Source organism: Entelurus aequoreus, linkage group LG08 (assembly GCF_033978785.1).
Source record: "Entelurus aequoreus isolate RoL-2023_Sb linkage group LG08, RoL_Eaeq_v1.1, whole genome shotgun sequence".
NCBI classification, from domain to species: Eukaryota; Metazoa; Chordata; class Actinopteri; order Syngnathiformes; family Syngnathidae; genus Entelurus; species Entelurus aequoreus.
In genome coordinates this window covers 46197996-46215606 of record NC_084738.1, presented here as the reverse complement: position 1 = coordinate 46215606, position 17611 = coordinate 46197996, and the positions used below count along the sequence as shown (strand labels likewise).

The 17611-nt window shown below is 40.9% G+C and overlaps 1 protein-coding gene across 1 annotated transcript; it reads right to left on the bottom strand.

Moving 5' to 3' along the window:
• Nucleotides 1-7149: 7149 nt before the first annotated feature.
• Nucleotides 7150-11821, bottom strand: LOC133655950 (uncharacterized). Its single transcript, XM_062056613.1, has 2 exons — nucleotides 9815-11821; nucleotides 7150-7840 (listed from the first exon to the last, which is right to left on the bottom strand). The coding sequence occupies exons 1-2, from the start codon at nucleotides 11672-11674 to the stop codon at nucleotides 7838-7840; spliced, it is 1863 nt and encodes a 620-aa protein (XP_061912597.1). The 5' UTR covers nucleotides 11675-11821; the 3' UTR covers nucleotides 7150-7837.
• Nucleotides 11822-17611: the final 5790 nt, after the last annotated feature.

Genomic DNA, 17611 nt, shown 5'->3' with positions numbered 1-17611 from the left:
GAAGCACTTACTGCAGTAAAAATCAAGGCAGCGCTTTTTTTTGGGAAGTATTGGTGAACAATTCAGAGCATTAAACACAATTGCATAAGTTGTAAGAGTCCACACCCGAAACAACCCCAAAGAGAAGCACTTATGGACTGCCCAAGCATCAGCGTCTCTATTTGAGGTGATTTCAAGGTGACGTTTCCAAAAATGTTCAATTACGAGTATCGACATTTTGTCCCTTTGAAAGTTTTACATTAATGGTCATGTAGCTTGTGTCTGTACGACTGCCCCAACAAGAAGCACTTACTGTTTCTGAACATCAAGTCAATGCTCAGGTTGGTTCAATGAAACAGACGTGGACTGAGGACCGGTTATTATCTTGATGACATACTCAAGAACACTACCCCAACAAGAAGCACTTACTGCAGTAAAAATCAAGTCAGCGCTTTTGTTTGGGAAGTATTGGTGAACAATTCAGAGCATTAAACACAAGGGCATATAACTTATGTGAGTCCACAACAAAAAGTACCCCGAAGAGAAACACTTATGAATTACCAAAGTATCAGTGTCTATTTAAGGGGATTTTAATGTGATGTTCAAAACAAAGTTAATAGGAATTTATTAATTCAACAAGGTTACCCCAACAAATAGTACTTACTCTATACAAAGACAAGTCAGTGCTGATGTTTAGGTAGTCTGACTGGCAAACCATCACATTTTGCTTGTCTGAAATCAAGACGGATCAAAAATAATTTCAGGTATCAATAAACTGTCTCTAAAGTTTTTCAGCAGTCAGTTGAAAAACATCAGTGTTCATGCAGAATATGTATGTCCAAATACCCCAACAAGAAGCACTTACCGTTGCTGAACATCAAGTCAATGCTCAGGTTGAGTCAATGAAACAGACGAGGACTGGGAGTCGTCCATTTATTTCCCATAAGCGCATGGATGAGTCCTCCCTCTTACTTCTGTCTTGTGAGACGGCGAAGTGCTACCGAGTGGAACAAATGTCCTTTTAAATATGTTTTTTCCATTTAAACTTGACTCCACCTTCTTTGTCAAGTAGTTTCAATTGGTTTGGAATGGTCTAAAATTTTCTACATCCCCCTTCTCCATTTTTGGACAACAACCATCAATTCTATAGGTAATTCCCGGGTGTTAACGACCGATGAAAATGTGGTTGTTTTCCTATGAATAGACACATTTCCACCGAGCTGCTCTGGCCAGATTTGCATTAGCAGTATAATTTTGAAAGTATTACATTAGTGGTCATGTAGAATATGTCTGTACGACTACCCCAACAAGAAGCACTTACTGTTTCTGAACAACAAGTCAATGCACAGGTTGGGTCAATGAAACAGACGTGGACTGAGGACCGGTTATTATCTTGATGACATACTCAAGAACACTACCCCAACAAGAAGCACTTACTGCAGTAAAAATCAAGTCAGCGCTTTTGTTTGGGAAGTATTGGTGAACAATTCAGAGCATTAAACACAATTGCATAAGTTGTAAGAGTCCACACCCGAAACAACCCCAAAGAGAAGCACTTATGGACTGCCCAAGCATCAGCGTCTCTATTTGAGGTGATTTCAAGGTGACGTTTCCAAAAATGTTCAATTACGAGTATCGACATTTTGTCCCTTTGAAAGTTTTACATTAATGGTCATGTAGATTGTGTCTGTACGACTGCCCCAACAAGAAGCACTTACTGTTTCTGAACATCAAGTCAATGCTCAGGTTGGGTCAATGAAACAGACTGACTGAGGACTGGTTATTTTCTTGATGAGGTACTCAAGAACACTACCCCAACAAGAAGCACTTACTGCAGTAAAAATCAAGTCAGCGCTTTTGTTTGGGAAGTATTGGTGAACAATTCAGAGCATTAAACACAAGGGCAAATGTTTTGTGGGAGTCCACACCCGAAACAACCCCAAAGAGAAGCACTTATGGACTGCCCAAGCATCAGCGTCTCTATTTGAGGTGATTTCAAGGGAATATTTCGAACAATTTTTCATTACATTTATCGACAATTTATCCCTTTGAAAGTATTACATTAGTGGTCATGTAGATTGTGTCTGTACGACTGCCCCAACAAGAAGCACTTACTGTTTCTGAACTTCAAGTCAATGCTCAGGTTGGTTCAATGAAACAGACGTGGACTGAGGACCGGTTATTATCTTGATGACATACTCAAGAACACTACCCCAACAAGAAGCACTTACTGCAGTAAAAATAAAGTCAGCGCTTTTGTTTGGGAAGTATTGGTGAACAATTCAGAGCATTAAACACAATTGCATAAGTTGTAAGAGTCCACACCCGAAACAACCCCAAAGAGAAGCACTTATGGACTGCCCAAGCATCAGCGTCTCTATTTGAGGTGATTTCAAGGTGACGTTTCCAAAAATGTTCAATTACGAGTATCGACATTTTGTCCCTTTGAAAGTTTTACATTAATGGTCATGTAGATTGTGTCTGTACGACTGCCCCAACAAGAAGCACTTACTGTTTCTGAACATCAAGTCAATGCTCAGGTTGGGTCAATGAAACAGACGTGGACTGAGGACTGGTTATTTTCTTGATGAGGTCATCAAGAACACTACCCCAACAAAAAGCACTTACTGCAGTAAAAATCAAGTCAGCGCCTTTGTTTGGGAAGTATTGGTGAACAATTCAGAGCATTAAACACAAGGGCAAATGTTTTGTGAGAGTCCACACCCGAAACAACCCCAAAGAGAAGCACTTATGAACTGCCCAAGCATCAGCGTCTCTGTTTGAGGTGATTTCAAGGTGACGTTTCTAACAATTTTCAATTACAAGTATCAACAATTTGTCACTTTGAAGGTATTACATTAGTGGTCATGTAGATTGTGTCTGTACGACTGCCCCAACAAGAAGCACTTACTGTTTCTGAACATCAAGTCAATGCTCAGGTTTGGTCAATGAAACAGATGTGGACTGTGGGTTATATTCTTGATAAGGTACTCAAGAACACTACCCCAACAAAAAGCACTTACTGCAGTAAAATTCTAGTCAGCGCCTTTGTTTGGGAAGTATTGGTCATGTAGAGCATTAAACACAAGGGCATATAACTTATGTGAGTCCACAACAAAAACTACCCCGAAGAGAAACACTTATGAATTACCAAAGTATCAGTGTCTATTTAAGGGGATTTTAATGTGATGTTCAAAACAAAGTTAATAGGAATTTATTAATTCAACAAGGTTACCCCAACAAATAGTACTTACTCTATACAAAGACAAGTCAGTGCTGATGTTTAGGTAGTCTGACTGGCAAACCATCACATTTTGCTTGTCTGAAATCAAGACAGATCAAAAATAATTTCAGGTATCAATAAACTGTCTCTAAAGTTTTTCAGCAGTCAGTTGAAAAACATCAGTGTTCATGCAGAATATGTATGTCCAAATACCCCAACAAGAAGCACTTACCGTTGCTGAACATCAAGTCAATGCTCAGGTTGAGTCAATGAAACAGACGAGGACTGGGAGTCGTCCATTTATTTCCCATAAGCGCATGGATGAGTCCTCCCTCTTACTTCTGTCTTGTGAGACGGCGAAGTGCTACCGAGTGGAACAAATGTCCTTTTAAATATGTTTTTTCCATTTAAACTTGACTCCACCTTCTTTGTCAAGTAGTTTCAATTGGTTTGGAATGGTCTAAAATTTTCTACATCCCCCTTCTCCATTTTTGGACAACAACCATCAATTCTATAGGTAATTCCCGGGTGTTAACGACCGATGAAAATGTGGTTGTTTTCCTATGAATAGACACATTTCCACCGAGCTGCTCTGGCCAGATTTGCATTAGCAGTATAATTTTGAAAGTATTACATTAGTGGTCATGTAGAATATGTCTGTACGACTACCCCAACAAGAAGCACTTACTGTTTCTGAACAACAAGTCAATGCACAGGTTGGGTCAATGAAACAGACGTGGACTGAGGACCGGTTATTATCTTGATGACATACTCAAGAACACTACCCCAACAAGAAGCACTTACTGCAGTAAAAATCAAGTCAGCGCTTTTGTTTGGGAAGTATTGGTGAACAATTCAGAGCATTAAACACAAGGGCAAATGTTTTGTAAGAGTCCACACCCGAAACAACCCCAAAGAGAAGCACTTATGGACTGCCCAAGCATCAGCGTCTCTATTTGAGGTGATTTCAAGGGAATATTTCGAACAATTTTTCATTACATTTATCGACAATTTATCCCTTTGAAAGTATTACATTAGTGGTCATGTAGATTGTGTCTGTACGACTGCCCCAACAAGACACACTTACTGCTTCTGAATATCAAGTCAATACTCAGGTTGGGTCAATGAAACAGACGTGGACTGAGGACCGGTTATTATCTTGATGACATACTCAAGAACACTACCCTAACAAGAAGCACTTACTGCAGTAAAAATCAAGTCAGCGCTTTTTTTTGGGAAGTTTTGGTGAACAATTCAGAGCATTAAACACAATTGCATAAGTTGTAAGAGTCCACACCCGAAACAACCCAAAAGAGAAGCACTTATGGACTGCCCAAGCATCAGCGTCTCTATTTGAGGTGACTTCAAGGTGACGTTTCCAAAAATTTTCAATTACGAGTATCGACATTTTGTCCCTTTGAAAGTTTTACATTAGTGGTCATGTAGATTGTGTCTGTACGACTGCCCCAACAAGAAGCACTTACTGTTTCTGAACATCAAGTCAATGCTCAGGTTGGGTCAATGAAACAGACGTGGACTGTGGGTTATTTTCTTGATAAGGTACTCAAGAACACTACCCTAACAAGAAGCACTTACTGCAGTAAAATTCTAGTCAGCGCCTTTGTTTGGGAAGTATTGGTGAACAATTCAGAGCATTAAACACAAGGGCAAATGTTTTGTAAGAGTCCACACCCGAAACAACCCCAAAGAGAAGCACTTATGGACTGCCCAAGCATCAGCGTCTCTATTTGAGGTGATTTCAAGGGGATATTTCCAACAATTTTCAATTACAAGTATCGACAATTTAACACTTTGAAAGTATTACATTAGTGGTCATGTAGATTGTGTCTGTACGACTGCCCCAACAAGAAGCACTTACTGTTTCTGAACATCAAGTCAATGCTCAGGTTGGGTCAATGAAACAGACATGGACTGAGGACTGGTTATTTTCTTGATGAGGTACTCAAGAACACTACCCCAACAAGAAGCACTTACTGCAGTAAAAATCAAGTCAGCGCTTTTGTTTGGGAAGTATTGGTGAACAATGCAGAGCAGTAAACACAAGGGCAAATGTTTTGTGAGAGTCCACCCCCGAAACAACCCCAAAGAGAAGCACTTATGGACTGCCCAAGCATCAGCGTCTCTATTTGAGGTGATTTCGAGGGAATATTTCGAACAATTTTTCATTACATTTATCGACAATTTATCCCTTTGAAAGTATTACATTAGTGGTCATGTAGATTGTGTCTGTACGACTGCCCCAACAAGAAGCACTTACTGTTTCTGAACATCAAGTCAATGCTCAGGTTGGTTCAATGAAACAGACGTGGACTGAGGACCGGTTATTATCTTGATGACATACTCAAGAACACTACCCCAACAAGAAGCACTTACTGCAGTAAAAAACAAGTCAGCGCCTTTGTTTGGGAAGTATTGGTGAACAATCCAGAGCATTAAACACAATCGCATAAGTTGTGAGAGTCCACACCCGAAACAACCCCAAAGAGAAGCACTTACGGACTGCCCAACAATCAGCGTCTCTATTTGAGGTGATTTCAAGGGGATATTTCCAACATTTTTTTTTATAATTATCGACAATTTGTCCCTTTGAAAGTATTACATTAGCGGTCAAGAGCACTACCCCCAAAAAAAGCACTTACTGCAGTAAAAATCAAGTCAGCGTTTTTTTTTGGGAAGTATTGGTGAACAATTCAGAGCATTAAAAACAAGGGCAAATGTTTTGTGAGAGTCCACACCCGAAACAACCCCAAAGAGAAGCACTTATGAACTTATGAAGCATCAGCGTCTCTGTTTGAGGTGATTTCAAGGTGACGTTTCCAACAATTTTCAATTACAAGTATCGACAATTTGTCACTTTGAAAGTATTACATTAGTGGTCATGTAGATTGTGTCTGTACAACTGCCCCAACAAGAAGCACTTACTCTTTCTGAACATCAAGTCAATGCTCAGGTTGGGTCAATGAAACAGACGTGGACTGTGGGTTATTTTCTTGATAAAACTCAAGAACACTACCCCAACAAAAAGCACTTACTGCAGTAAAAATCAAGTCAGCGCTTTTGTTTGGGAAGTATTGGTGAACAATTCAGAGCATTAAACACAAGGGCAAATGTTTTGTGAGAGTCCACACCCGAAACAACCCCAAAGAGAAGCACTTATGGACTGCCCAAGCATCAGCGTCTCTATTTGAGGTGATTTCAAGGGGATATTTTCAACAATTTTGTATTATAATTATCGACAATTTGTCCCTGTGAAAGTATTACATTAGTGGTCAAGAACACTACCCCAACAAAAAGCACTTACTGCAGTAAAAATCAAGTCAGCGCTTTTGTTTGGGAAGTATTGGTGAACAATTCAGAGCATTAAACACAAGGGCAAATGTTTTGTGAGAGTCCACATCCGAAACAACCCCAAAGAGAAGCACTTATGAACTGCCCAAGCATCAGCGTCTCTGTTTGAGGTGATTTCAAGGTGACGTTTCCAACAATTTTCAATTACAAGTATCGACAATTTTTCACTTTGAAAGTATTACATTAGTGGTCATGTAGATTGTGTCTGTACGACTGCCCCAACAAGAAGCACTTACTCTTTCTGAACATCAAGTCAATGCTCAGGTTGGGTCAATTAAACAGACGTGGACTGTGGGTTATTTTCTTGATGAGGTATTCAAGAACACTACCCCAACAAAAAGTACTTACTGCAGTAAAAATCAAGTCAGCGCTTTTGTTTGGGAAGTATTGCTGAACAATTCAGAGCATTAAACAAAAGGGCAAATGTTTTTGTTGATATAGACTTAGTAGACACAACGTATATTAAGTATATTGAGTTTTATTCCGACACTGAGGCAGCCGACATGTCAACATAGTTCCCTCCATAACATGCCATATCCCAGCAGCCCCCACTGCCCCGCCTGAAGCATGAATAGCCGTAAAGGGAAACATAGAACTGTCGTAAAATGTTCATTGGAGAACAACACACGTTAACAATCTCCCTCTTCTTTCTTTAAAATAAGAAAAACAAAAGCCAAGTGCAACAAGGGAAAAGGCAATTGAAAAACATTCAAGAAAATAACAAAATACAATCAGCATTCTCGCCTGTGTTTTTTTTTTTTTTAAACAACAATTAGGGTGAATTCCAATTAGGGTGGATTCCACAGTCCTTCACATAGTGCTTTCAAGAGCACTAGGGATGATGCCCCCTTTTTCGTCAGACAGTCAGCTAGTTGGGCTTTTGTCACTGACCAGAGCACCTTTTTGATTGTTTTACTCTGAATGAGCTCCTTGATCCCGCTTATATCCAACCGAAGTCTCTTCTCTGTGACCTGTTTAGTGGACTTAAGGGCATCATAAAGAGAGTGATTGTCAGTCACACAGACCAACGTGGGAGCATTTAATTTGGTGGTCCCAGTAGTGAGCTCCGAAAAAAGAGTAGAAAGGAAAATAGCATTGTCTATTCCATCCGACATAGCGAGTGTCTCTCCCGCAAGGGTGCTCCGCACCACACGCCTGATCCTCTTAGATTGCCAACAGAGAGGAGAAAACTTCCCGTTTTCCCCCATGAGAGTGATCAATGTCCCTCCTTGAGTACCTCCATCAGGCAAGTTTCCCAGCGAGGCATCACTGAAAACAGTCAAGTTCAAAGCATCATTATTACCCAAATGTTGAAATTTCAGAGTAACCTTTCCTGCTTTAAGTTTACGAATCACCTTATTTGCATCATGAATGGACTGCACAGTAGCATTTTTCAGAATAGATGCCAAAATACAAGCGTCAAACATAACATCAGGTCTAGTTTGTTTTGCAACCCAAAGAATTTGTCCTATTTTTGATCTCAGCTGCTCTCTTTCCGTTTCACTAAGAGCTGAATCTCTCTGTATAGCACGTGCTGGCTGCATGTTTATGGGTTGCATGTTGTCAATATAGCCCTGCTGATTCATCTCAATTACACCATTTACAGTGGCAATGTCCATTCCTACATAGCAGAAATTATCATGTTCCTCACGTCCCACACGGAACGCACACTTCAGTCGAGGAATCACATCAGTTACAAAGTTTTGTGAACCTGCCCAGAGAAAATCATCCACATGACATGCAAGTACCCCTTTAACTTTGCATTGTTCATCCAACCAATAAAAGACTGCAGGATCCACTTGTGACACTTTACCACTTGTGCTCAGCATTATTTCTTTCACTCTATTATACCAATAAAGTGATGCATCAGCAAGACCATATACACATTTCTTAAGTTTCCATAGCACCCCTTTACTGTTTGCTTCTGGGGGGGGGGGGGTGAACATGAATGTCCCTTGATAACTCCATGCCTTGCAAAAAGGCAGATTTAATGTCCATAGAATGGACCTTCCACTGATTTTGGCTAATCACTGCTAGCAATAACCTCAGGGATTCAGAAGCACAGGTTGGTGAATCTTTTTGCAACTGTTGGATATTGAACTCTTCAAAACCCCTGGCTACAAGTCTAGCTTTAGGCACAATACCGTTCTCAGTTTCTTTTAGACTACAGACCCAACGGGTGGAAACACATCTTTGGCCTGTATCTTCAACTTCTTCAAAAACATTATTATTGTTCCAGTTTTCAATCTCTATTTGTTTAGCTTCATCAAATGATATGTCTTTTGTTATAAGTACATCAGCATCCATGACTTCTGAATCGGACTCAATGCTGAGACTATTCACACGTGACAGATCAACAGCTTCTTTTTGACCATGACTCCCATCATTTTCAATAAATTGCAGGTTATACCAATTTTTATAACCTCCTGTGGCTTTGCCTGCTCTACCTAGGACTTTTGCTTTACATAGAACACTTTCATCACTTTTCATAAAGGTTACAGTATGTCCCGCTTTTACCTTGACACTGGACACAGGAATAACAGGGTTATCATTATAGACATTGTGCTCCATTTGAGTTTGAATTACATCATTATGAGTCACTAACGAATGAGCTCCCTCTCCTGCATTGGACTCTCTGTCACTTTCCTGTTCGTTATCAGCATCTGTGTTTTGTGTACTGAATGAGCCACCTGTGGCTCTGTTCACTACATCTGTGTTTTCACTGTCTGCTGCTTGATTCTGTACAATTATCTCACTGTTTGTGTCATCGAGAACCTCACTTTGAGCAGTTGTGTGTAACTTATTAAGCCTCAAGTGATGTACTCTAACAAGGATACCACCATGTCTTACAAATACAACAGCCCCATCCTGACCAATAACTACCCCTGGTCCCTTCCACTCTGTACTGTCAGCTCGTTTGTAATAGACCTTGTCTCCTGTCTCATATTTTTCATCTGTGGATCTGAGCTGCTTACGTAACGCTCTCCTTATTCTCTCTGAACATTCAGCTTCAGTGAAAGCCTTCCTAGAAGCATGCAACGCTGATATGTGTTGTCCTACCCTTGCACTAACAGTAGTGCCTTCGAGTGCAGGTAGTTTATCAATTAATACAGAGGGAAGGTTAGGGTTTTGACCAAATACCAGTTGATGTGGGCTATAACCATGAACACTGTGCATACAGTTCTTAGCCATAAGAGCCCAGTCTAGGGCAGTGTGCCAGTCACATCCATTTTCCCGTTTCACCTTCAGTAGGATGTCGGTGAGAGTCTGATTGTGTCTCTCCAACAGCCCGTTGCTCCAGGGACTGTATCCTGCTGTTGTCCTCGTCTCGATGTTGAAGTTTTCGGCCATGTCACGAAACTCTTCATTATTGAACTCTCCACCGTTGTCGCTGTACAAAATACGAGGAGGGCCGTGAACACTTATCCATGTGTGGATGAGGGCGTTGACCATTTCAGAGGCCTTCTTTGTCTTCACAATGCTTCCTGCACTGAACCGGGTGAATTGGTCGATCACATGTAGATACCACACTCCTGGCTCCAACTCATGCAGGTCCACCGCCACCGTCTCATTATATTCTGTAGCTAGAGGCAGACCAACAGCTGGCCTCGGCTTCGCTTTGCTGTATCTCTGACATATGTCACAATCATGCACTATTTGTTGCAAAATAGTGAGGCAGTCCTTGTCTTTATTACCCGAGCTTTGAATTAGCCTCTGCAGCCTGTCTGCAGATGCGTGGCCAAACTGTTTGTGTAGCTTGAGAAGGATTTTGCGCTTTTCGGCTGAAGACATGTTTTCTGTCACTGTCAGGACTTCATCTTCAGCTGTCGCTGCAAGTATCACGTCATCTTTCATTTGCTGTGTTGTGCTGTTTTTGTCTCTTATGTCCACACAGTAGTGTCCTGAGCTGGTGAACTCAAGAGGAATCTGCTGTTTAAACATCACTGCTCTGTCATTCTCCATATCTAAAACAGTTCCTGCCTTCTTCAGTGAGGACTTACTCAGCAGCAGTGGAATGTCAGCGTTGACCACTTCTGTCTCAATGTGACATTTTGTTTGTCCTATTTTGGCAGGTAGTTTCACTTTTCTGGTGGAATATACTAAGTTGCCATCTCCAAAACGAAATGGTCTTGAACTGGTGTTTTCTGTCCTCATCATTTTGTCTGTCTGCTCTTGACTGAGACAACTAACATAACTGTCAAGCCATTTCTCCCCACATACTGTACGAGTGCATGCCGTGTCTATGATGGCTGATCCCAGGGATTCAGTTATGAAAATCTCAGCGTCAGACATAGGGTCATTTGTCAACAACGTTATGTTAACTTCTTCTACATTTTCGTCTTCTGTTAGTCTTACTTGTTCGTTCTTCTTGTAAGGACAGTCCTTGGCCCAATGAAATGTGCTTTGACAAACGGCACATCTTGAACGCTTACCGAACTTATCCAATGGGTTGGTGCCCGGCAACGGTGTCCTTTCACTCTTCTGTTGAAACGTGTTCCGTCTTCCCTGTCCTTGTCGTTGTCGTTGTTCAGTGAAGAAAGCTGCATCTTGGTTTAGTTGAATCCCGTGCGACAAACCTGGCGCCGTTTTCGCTCCAAAAATCCGCTTGAGTGCCGACTTCATGGACGCAAACTTTAGGTCGGGGCACGCCGTTAGTGCAAGTTGTCTGTTTTTCTCATCGAGGCAGGCCGTGTCCAACAACTTGAAGGCTAACACAGCATCTGGAAGCGCCATGTCGTACTTTTTAATTCGGTTGTATCGCTGCTCAAAGTCAATTATGTAGTCTGCCATTGAAACGGAACTGTCTTTCATTAAACGATCAAACTGGGAATACGCTTCGTACGCGCGGTCCTTTTCTTCTTGCTGAAACACACCGTCCAGTTTTGCTAGTAATGTCGCCATACCAGTGTCTTTGTCCAAGTCGTCTGCTGGTATCTCCATAGCGATATCCTTGGCTCGTCCTTCCAGACCCAAAGCCACAGCAAGCGCCTGCTTCTTCTTGTCGAGTTCGGTAACTCGTGCCCATATGTTAACTTCATTTTTCCAACATTCATACGGCCTGGTTTCGTCAAACTTCGGCGGTACTCTGTAGTTCGCAGCCATCTTCAAACCATCCTCTGCTACCAATGTTGATATAGACTTAGTAGACACAACGTATATTAAGTATATTGAGTTTTATTCCGACACTGAGGCAGCCGACATGTCAACATAGTTCCCTCCATAACATGCCATATCCCAGCAGCCCCCACTGCCCCGCCTGAAGCATGAATAGCCGTAAAGGGAAACATAGAACTGTCGTAAAATGTTCATTGGAGAACAACACACGTTAACAGTTTTGTGAGAGTCCACACCCGAAACAACCCCAAAGAGAAGCACTTATGAACTGCCCAAGCATCAGCGTCTCTGTTTGAGGGGATTTCAAGGTGACGTAATCAAAAATTTGTCACTTTGAAGGCATTACATTAGTGGTCATGTAGATTGTGTCTGTACGACTACCCCAACAAGAAGCACTTACTGTTTCTGAACAACAAGTCAATGCACAGGTTGGGTCAATGAAACAGACGTGGACTGAGGACCGGTTATTATCTTGATGACATACTCAAGAACACTACCCCAACAAGAAGCACTTACTGCAGTAAAAATCAAGGCAGCGCTTTTGTTTGGGAAGTATTGGTGAACAATTCAGAGCATTAAACACAATTGCATAAGTTGTAAGAGTCCACACCCGAAACAACCCCAAAGAGAAGCACTTATGGACTGCCCAAGCATCAGCGTCTCTATTTGAGGTGATTTCAAGGGGATATTTTCAACAATTTTGTATTATAATTATCGACAATTTGTCCCTGTGAAAGTATTACATTAGTGGTCAAGAACACTACCCCAACAAAAAGCACTTACTGCAGTAAAAATCAAGTCAGCGCTTTTGTTTGGGAAGTATTGGTGAACAATTCAGAGCATTAAACACAAGGGCAAATGTTTTGTGAGAGTCCACATCCGAAACAACCCCAAAGAGAAGCACTTATGAACTGCCCAAGCATCAGCGTCTCTGTTTGAGGTGATTTCAAGGTGACGTTTCCAACAATTTTCAATTACAAGTATCGACAATTTTTCACTTTGAAAGTATTACATTAGTGGTCATGTAGATTGTGTCTGTACGACTGCCCCAACAAGAAGCACTTACTCTTTCTGAACATCAAGTCAATGCTCAGGTTGGGTCAATTAAACAGACGTGGACTGTGGGTTATTTTCTTGATGAGGTAGTACTTACTCTATACAAAGACAAGTCAGTGCTGATGTTTAGGTAGTCTGACTGGCAAACCATCACATTTTGCTTGTCTGAAATCAAGACGGATCAAAAATAATTTCAGGTATCAATAAACTGTCTCTAAAGTTTTTCAGCAGTCAGTTGAAAAACATCAGTGTTCATGCAGAATATGTATGTCCAAATACCCCAACAAGAAGCACTTACCGTTGCTGAACATCAAGTCAATGCTCAGGTTGAGTCAATGAAACAGACGAGGACTGGGAGTCGTCCATTTATTTCCCATAAGCGCATGGATGAGTCCTCCCTCTTACTTCTGTCTTGTGAGACGGCGAAGTGCTACCGAGTGGAACAAATGTCCTTTTAAATATGTTTTTTCCATTTAAACTTGACTCCACCTTCTTTGTCAAGTAGTTTCAATTGGTTTGGAATGGTCTAAAATTTTCTACATCCCCCTTCTCCATTTTTGGACAACAACCATCAATTCTATAGGTAATTCCCGGGTGTTAACGACCGATGAAAATGTGGTTGTTTTCCTATGAATAGACACATTTCCACCGAGCTGCTCTGGCCAGATTTGCATTAGCAGTATAATTTTGAAAGTATTACATTAGTGGTCATGTAGAATATGTCTGTACGACTACCCCAACAAGAAGCACTTACTGTTTCTGAACAACAAGTCAATGCACAGGTTGGGTCAATGAAACAGACGTGGACTGAGGACCGGTTATTATCTTGATGACATACTCAAGAACACTACCCCAACAAGAAGCACTTACTGCAGTAAAAATCAAGGCAGCGCTTTTGTTTGGGAAGTATTGGTGAACAATTCAGAGCATTAAACACAATTGCATAAGTTGTAAGAGTCCACACCCGAAACAACCCCAAAGAGAAGCACTTATGGACTGCCCAAGCATCAGCGTCTCTATTTGAGGTGATTTCAAGGTGACGTTTCCAAAAATGTTCAATTACGAGTATCGACATTTTGTCCCTTTGAAAGTTTTACATTAATGGTCATGTAGATTGTGTCTGTACGACTGCCCCAACAAGAAGCACTTACTGTTTCTGAACATCAAGTCAATGCTCAGGTTGGGTCAATGAAACAGACTGACTGAGGACTGGTTATTTTCTTGATGAGGTACTCAAGAACACTACCCCAACAAAAAGCACTTACTGCAGTAAAAATCAAGTCAGCGCTTTTGTTTGGGAAGTATTGGTGAACAATTCAGAGCATTAAACACAAGGGCAAATGTTTTGTGGGAGTCCACACCCGAAACAACCCCAAAGAGAAGCACTTATGGACTGCCCAAGCATCAGCGTCTCTATTTGAGGTGATTTCAAGGGAATATTTCGAACAATTTTTCATTACATTTATCGACAATTTATCCCTTTGAAAGTATTACATTAGTGGTCATGTAGATTGTGTCTGTACGACTGCCCCAACAAGAAGCACTTACTGTTTCTGAACTTCAAGTCAATGCTCAGGTTGGTTCAATGAAACAGACGTGGACTGAGGACCGGTTATTATCTTGATGACATACTCAAGAACACTACCCCAACAAGAAGCACTTACTGCAGTAAAAATAAAGTCAGCGCTTTTGTTTGGGAAGTATTGGTGAACAATTCAGAGCATTAAACACAATTGCATAAGTTGTAAGAGTCCACACCCGAAACAACCCCAAAGAGAAGCACTTATGGACTGCCCAAGCATCAGCGTCTCTATTTGAGGTGATTTCAAGGTGACGTTTCCAAAAATGTTCAATTACGAGTATCGACATTTTGTCCCTTTGAAAGTTTTACATTAATGGTCATGTAGATTGTGTCTGTACGACTGCCCCAACAAGAAGCACTTACTGTTTCTGAACATCAAGTCAATGCTCAGGTTGGGTCAATGAAACAGACGTGGACTGAGGACCGGTTATTATCTTGATGACATACTCAAGAACACTACCCCAACAAGAAGCACTTACTGCAGTAAAAATCAAGTCAGCGCTTTTGTTTGGGAAGTGTTGGTGAACAATTCAGAGCATTAAACACAAGGGCATATAACTTATGTGAGTCCACAACAAAAACTACCCCGAAGAGAAACACTTATGAATTACCAAAGTATCAGTGTCTATTTAAGGGGATTTTAATGTGATGTTCAAAACAAAGTTAATAGGAATTTATTAATTCAACAAGGTTACCCCAACAAATAGTACTTACTCTATACAAAGACAAGTCAGTGCTGATGTTTAGGTAGTCTGACTGGCAAACCATCACATTTTGCTTGTCTGAAATCAAGACAGATCAAAAATAATTTCAGGTATCAATAAACTGTCTCTAAAGTTTTTCAGCAGTCAGTTGAAAAACATCAGTGTTCATGCAGAATATGTATGTCCAAATACCCCAACAAGAAGCACTTACCGTTGCTGAACATCAAGTCAATGCTCAGGTTGAGTCAATGAAACAGACGAGGACTGGGAGTCGTCCATTTATTTCCCATAAGCGCATGGATGAGTCCTCCCTCTTACTTCTGTCTTGTGAGACGGCGAAGTGCTACCGAGTGGAACAAATGTCCTTTTAAATATGTTTTTTCCATTTAAACTTGACTCCACCTTCTTTGTCAAGTAGTTTCAATTGGTTTGGAATGGTCTAAAATTTTCTACATCCCCCTTCTCCATTTTTGGACAACAACCATCAATTCTATAGGTAATTCCCGGGTGTTAACGACCGATGAAAATGTGGTTGTTTTCCTATGAATAGACACATTTCCACCGAGCTGCTCTGGCCAGATTTGCATTAGCAGTATAATTTTGAAAGTATTACATTAGTGGTCATGTAGAATATGTCTGTACGACTACCCCAACAAGAAGCACTTACTGTTTCTGAACAACAAGTCAATGCACAGGTTGGGTCAATGAAACAGACGTGGACTGAGGACCGGTTATTATCTTGATGACATACTCAAGAACACTACCCCAACAAGAAGCACTTACTGCAGTAAAAATCAAGTCAGCGCTTTTGTTTGGGAAGTATTGGTGAACAATTCAGAGCATTAAACACAATTGCATAAGTTGTAAGAGTCCACACCCGAAACAACCCCAAAGAGAAGCACTTATGGACTGCCCAAGCATCAGCGTCTCTATTTGAGGTGATTTCAAGGTGACGTTTCCAAAAATGTTCAATTACGAGTATCGACATTTTGTCCCTTTGAAAGTTTTACATTAATGGTCATGTAGATTTTGTCTGTACGACTGCCCCAACAAGAAGCACTTACTGTTTCTGAACATCAAGTCAATGCTCAGGTTGGGTCAATGAAACAGACTGACTGAGGACTGGTTATTTTCTTGATGAGGTACTCAAGAACACTACCCCAACAAGAAGCACTTACTGCAGTAAAAATCAAGTCAGCGCTTTTGTTTGGGAAGTATTGGTGAACAATTCAGAGCATTAAACACAAGGGCAAATGTTTTGTGAGAGTCCACACCCGAAACAACCCCAAAGAGAAGCACTTATGGACTGCCCAAGCATCAGCGTCTCTATTTGAGGTGATTTCAAGGGAATATTTCGAACAATTTTTCATTACATTTATCGACAATTTATCCCTTTGAAAGTATTACATTAGTGGTCATGTAGATTGTGTCTGTACGACTGCCCCAACAAGAAGCACTTACTGTTTCTGAACTTCAAGTCAATGCTCAGGTTGGTTCAATGAAACAGACGTGGACTGAGGACCGGTTATTATCTTGATGACATACTCAAGAACACTACCCCAACAAGAAGCACTTACTGCAGTAAAAATAAAGTCAGCGCTTTTGTTTGGGAAGTATTGGTGAACAATTCAGAGCATTAAACACAATTGCATAAGTTGTAAGAGTCCACACCCGAAACAACCCCAAAGAGAAGCACTTATGGACTGCCCAAGCATCAGCGTCTCTATTTGAGGTGATTTCAAGGTGACGTTTCCAAAAATGTTCAATTACGAGTATCGACATTTTGTCCCTTTGAAAGTTTTACATTAGTGGTCATGTAGATTGTGTCTGTACGACTGCCCCAACAAGAAGCACTTACTGTTTCTGAACATCAAGTCAATGCTCAGGTTTGGTCAATGAAACAGATGTGGACTGTGGGTTATTTTCTTGATAAGGTACTCAAGAACACTACCCCAACAAGAAGCACTTACTGCAGTAAAAATCAAGTCAGCGCTTTTGTTTGGGAAGTATTGGTGAACAATTCAGAGCATTAAACACAAGGGCAAATGTTTTGTAAGAGTCCACACCCGAAACAACCCCAAAGAGAAGCACTTATGGACTGCCCAAACATCAGCGTCTCTATTTGAGGTGATTTCAAGGGGATATTTCCAACAATTTTCAATTACAAGTATCGACAATTTGTCACTTTGAAAGTATTACATTAGTGGTCATGTAGATTGTGTCTGTACGACTGCCCCAACAAGAAGCACTTACTGTTTCTGAACATCAAGTCAATGCTCAGGTTGGGTCAATGAAACAGACGTGGACTGAGGACTGGTTATTATCTTGATGAGGTACTCAAGAACACTACCCCAACAAGAAGCACTTACTGCAGTAAAAATCAAGTCAGCGCTTTTGTTTGGGAAGTATTGGTGAACAATTCAGAGCATTAAACACAAGGGCAAATGTTTTGGGAGAGTCCACACCCGAAACAACCCCAAAGAGAAGCACTTATGGACTGCCCAAGCATCAGCGTCTCTATTTGAGGTGATTTCAAGGGAATATTTCGAACAATTTTTCATTACATTTATCGACAATTTATCC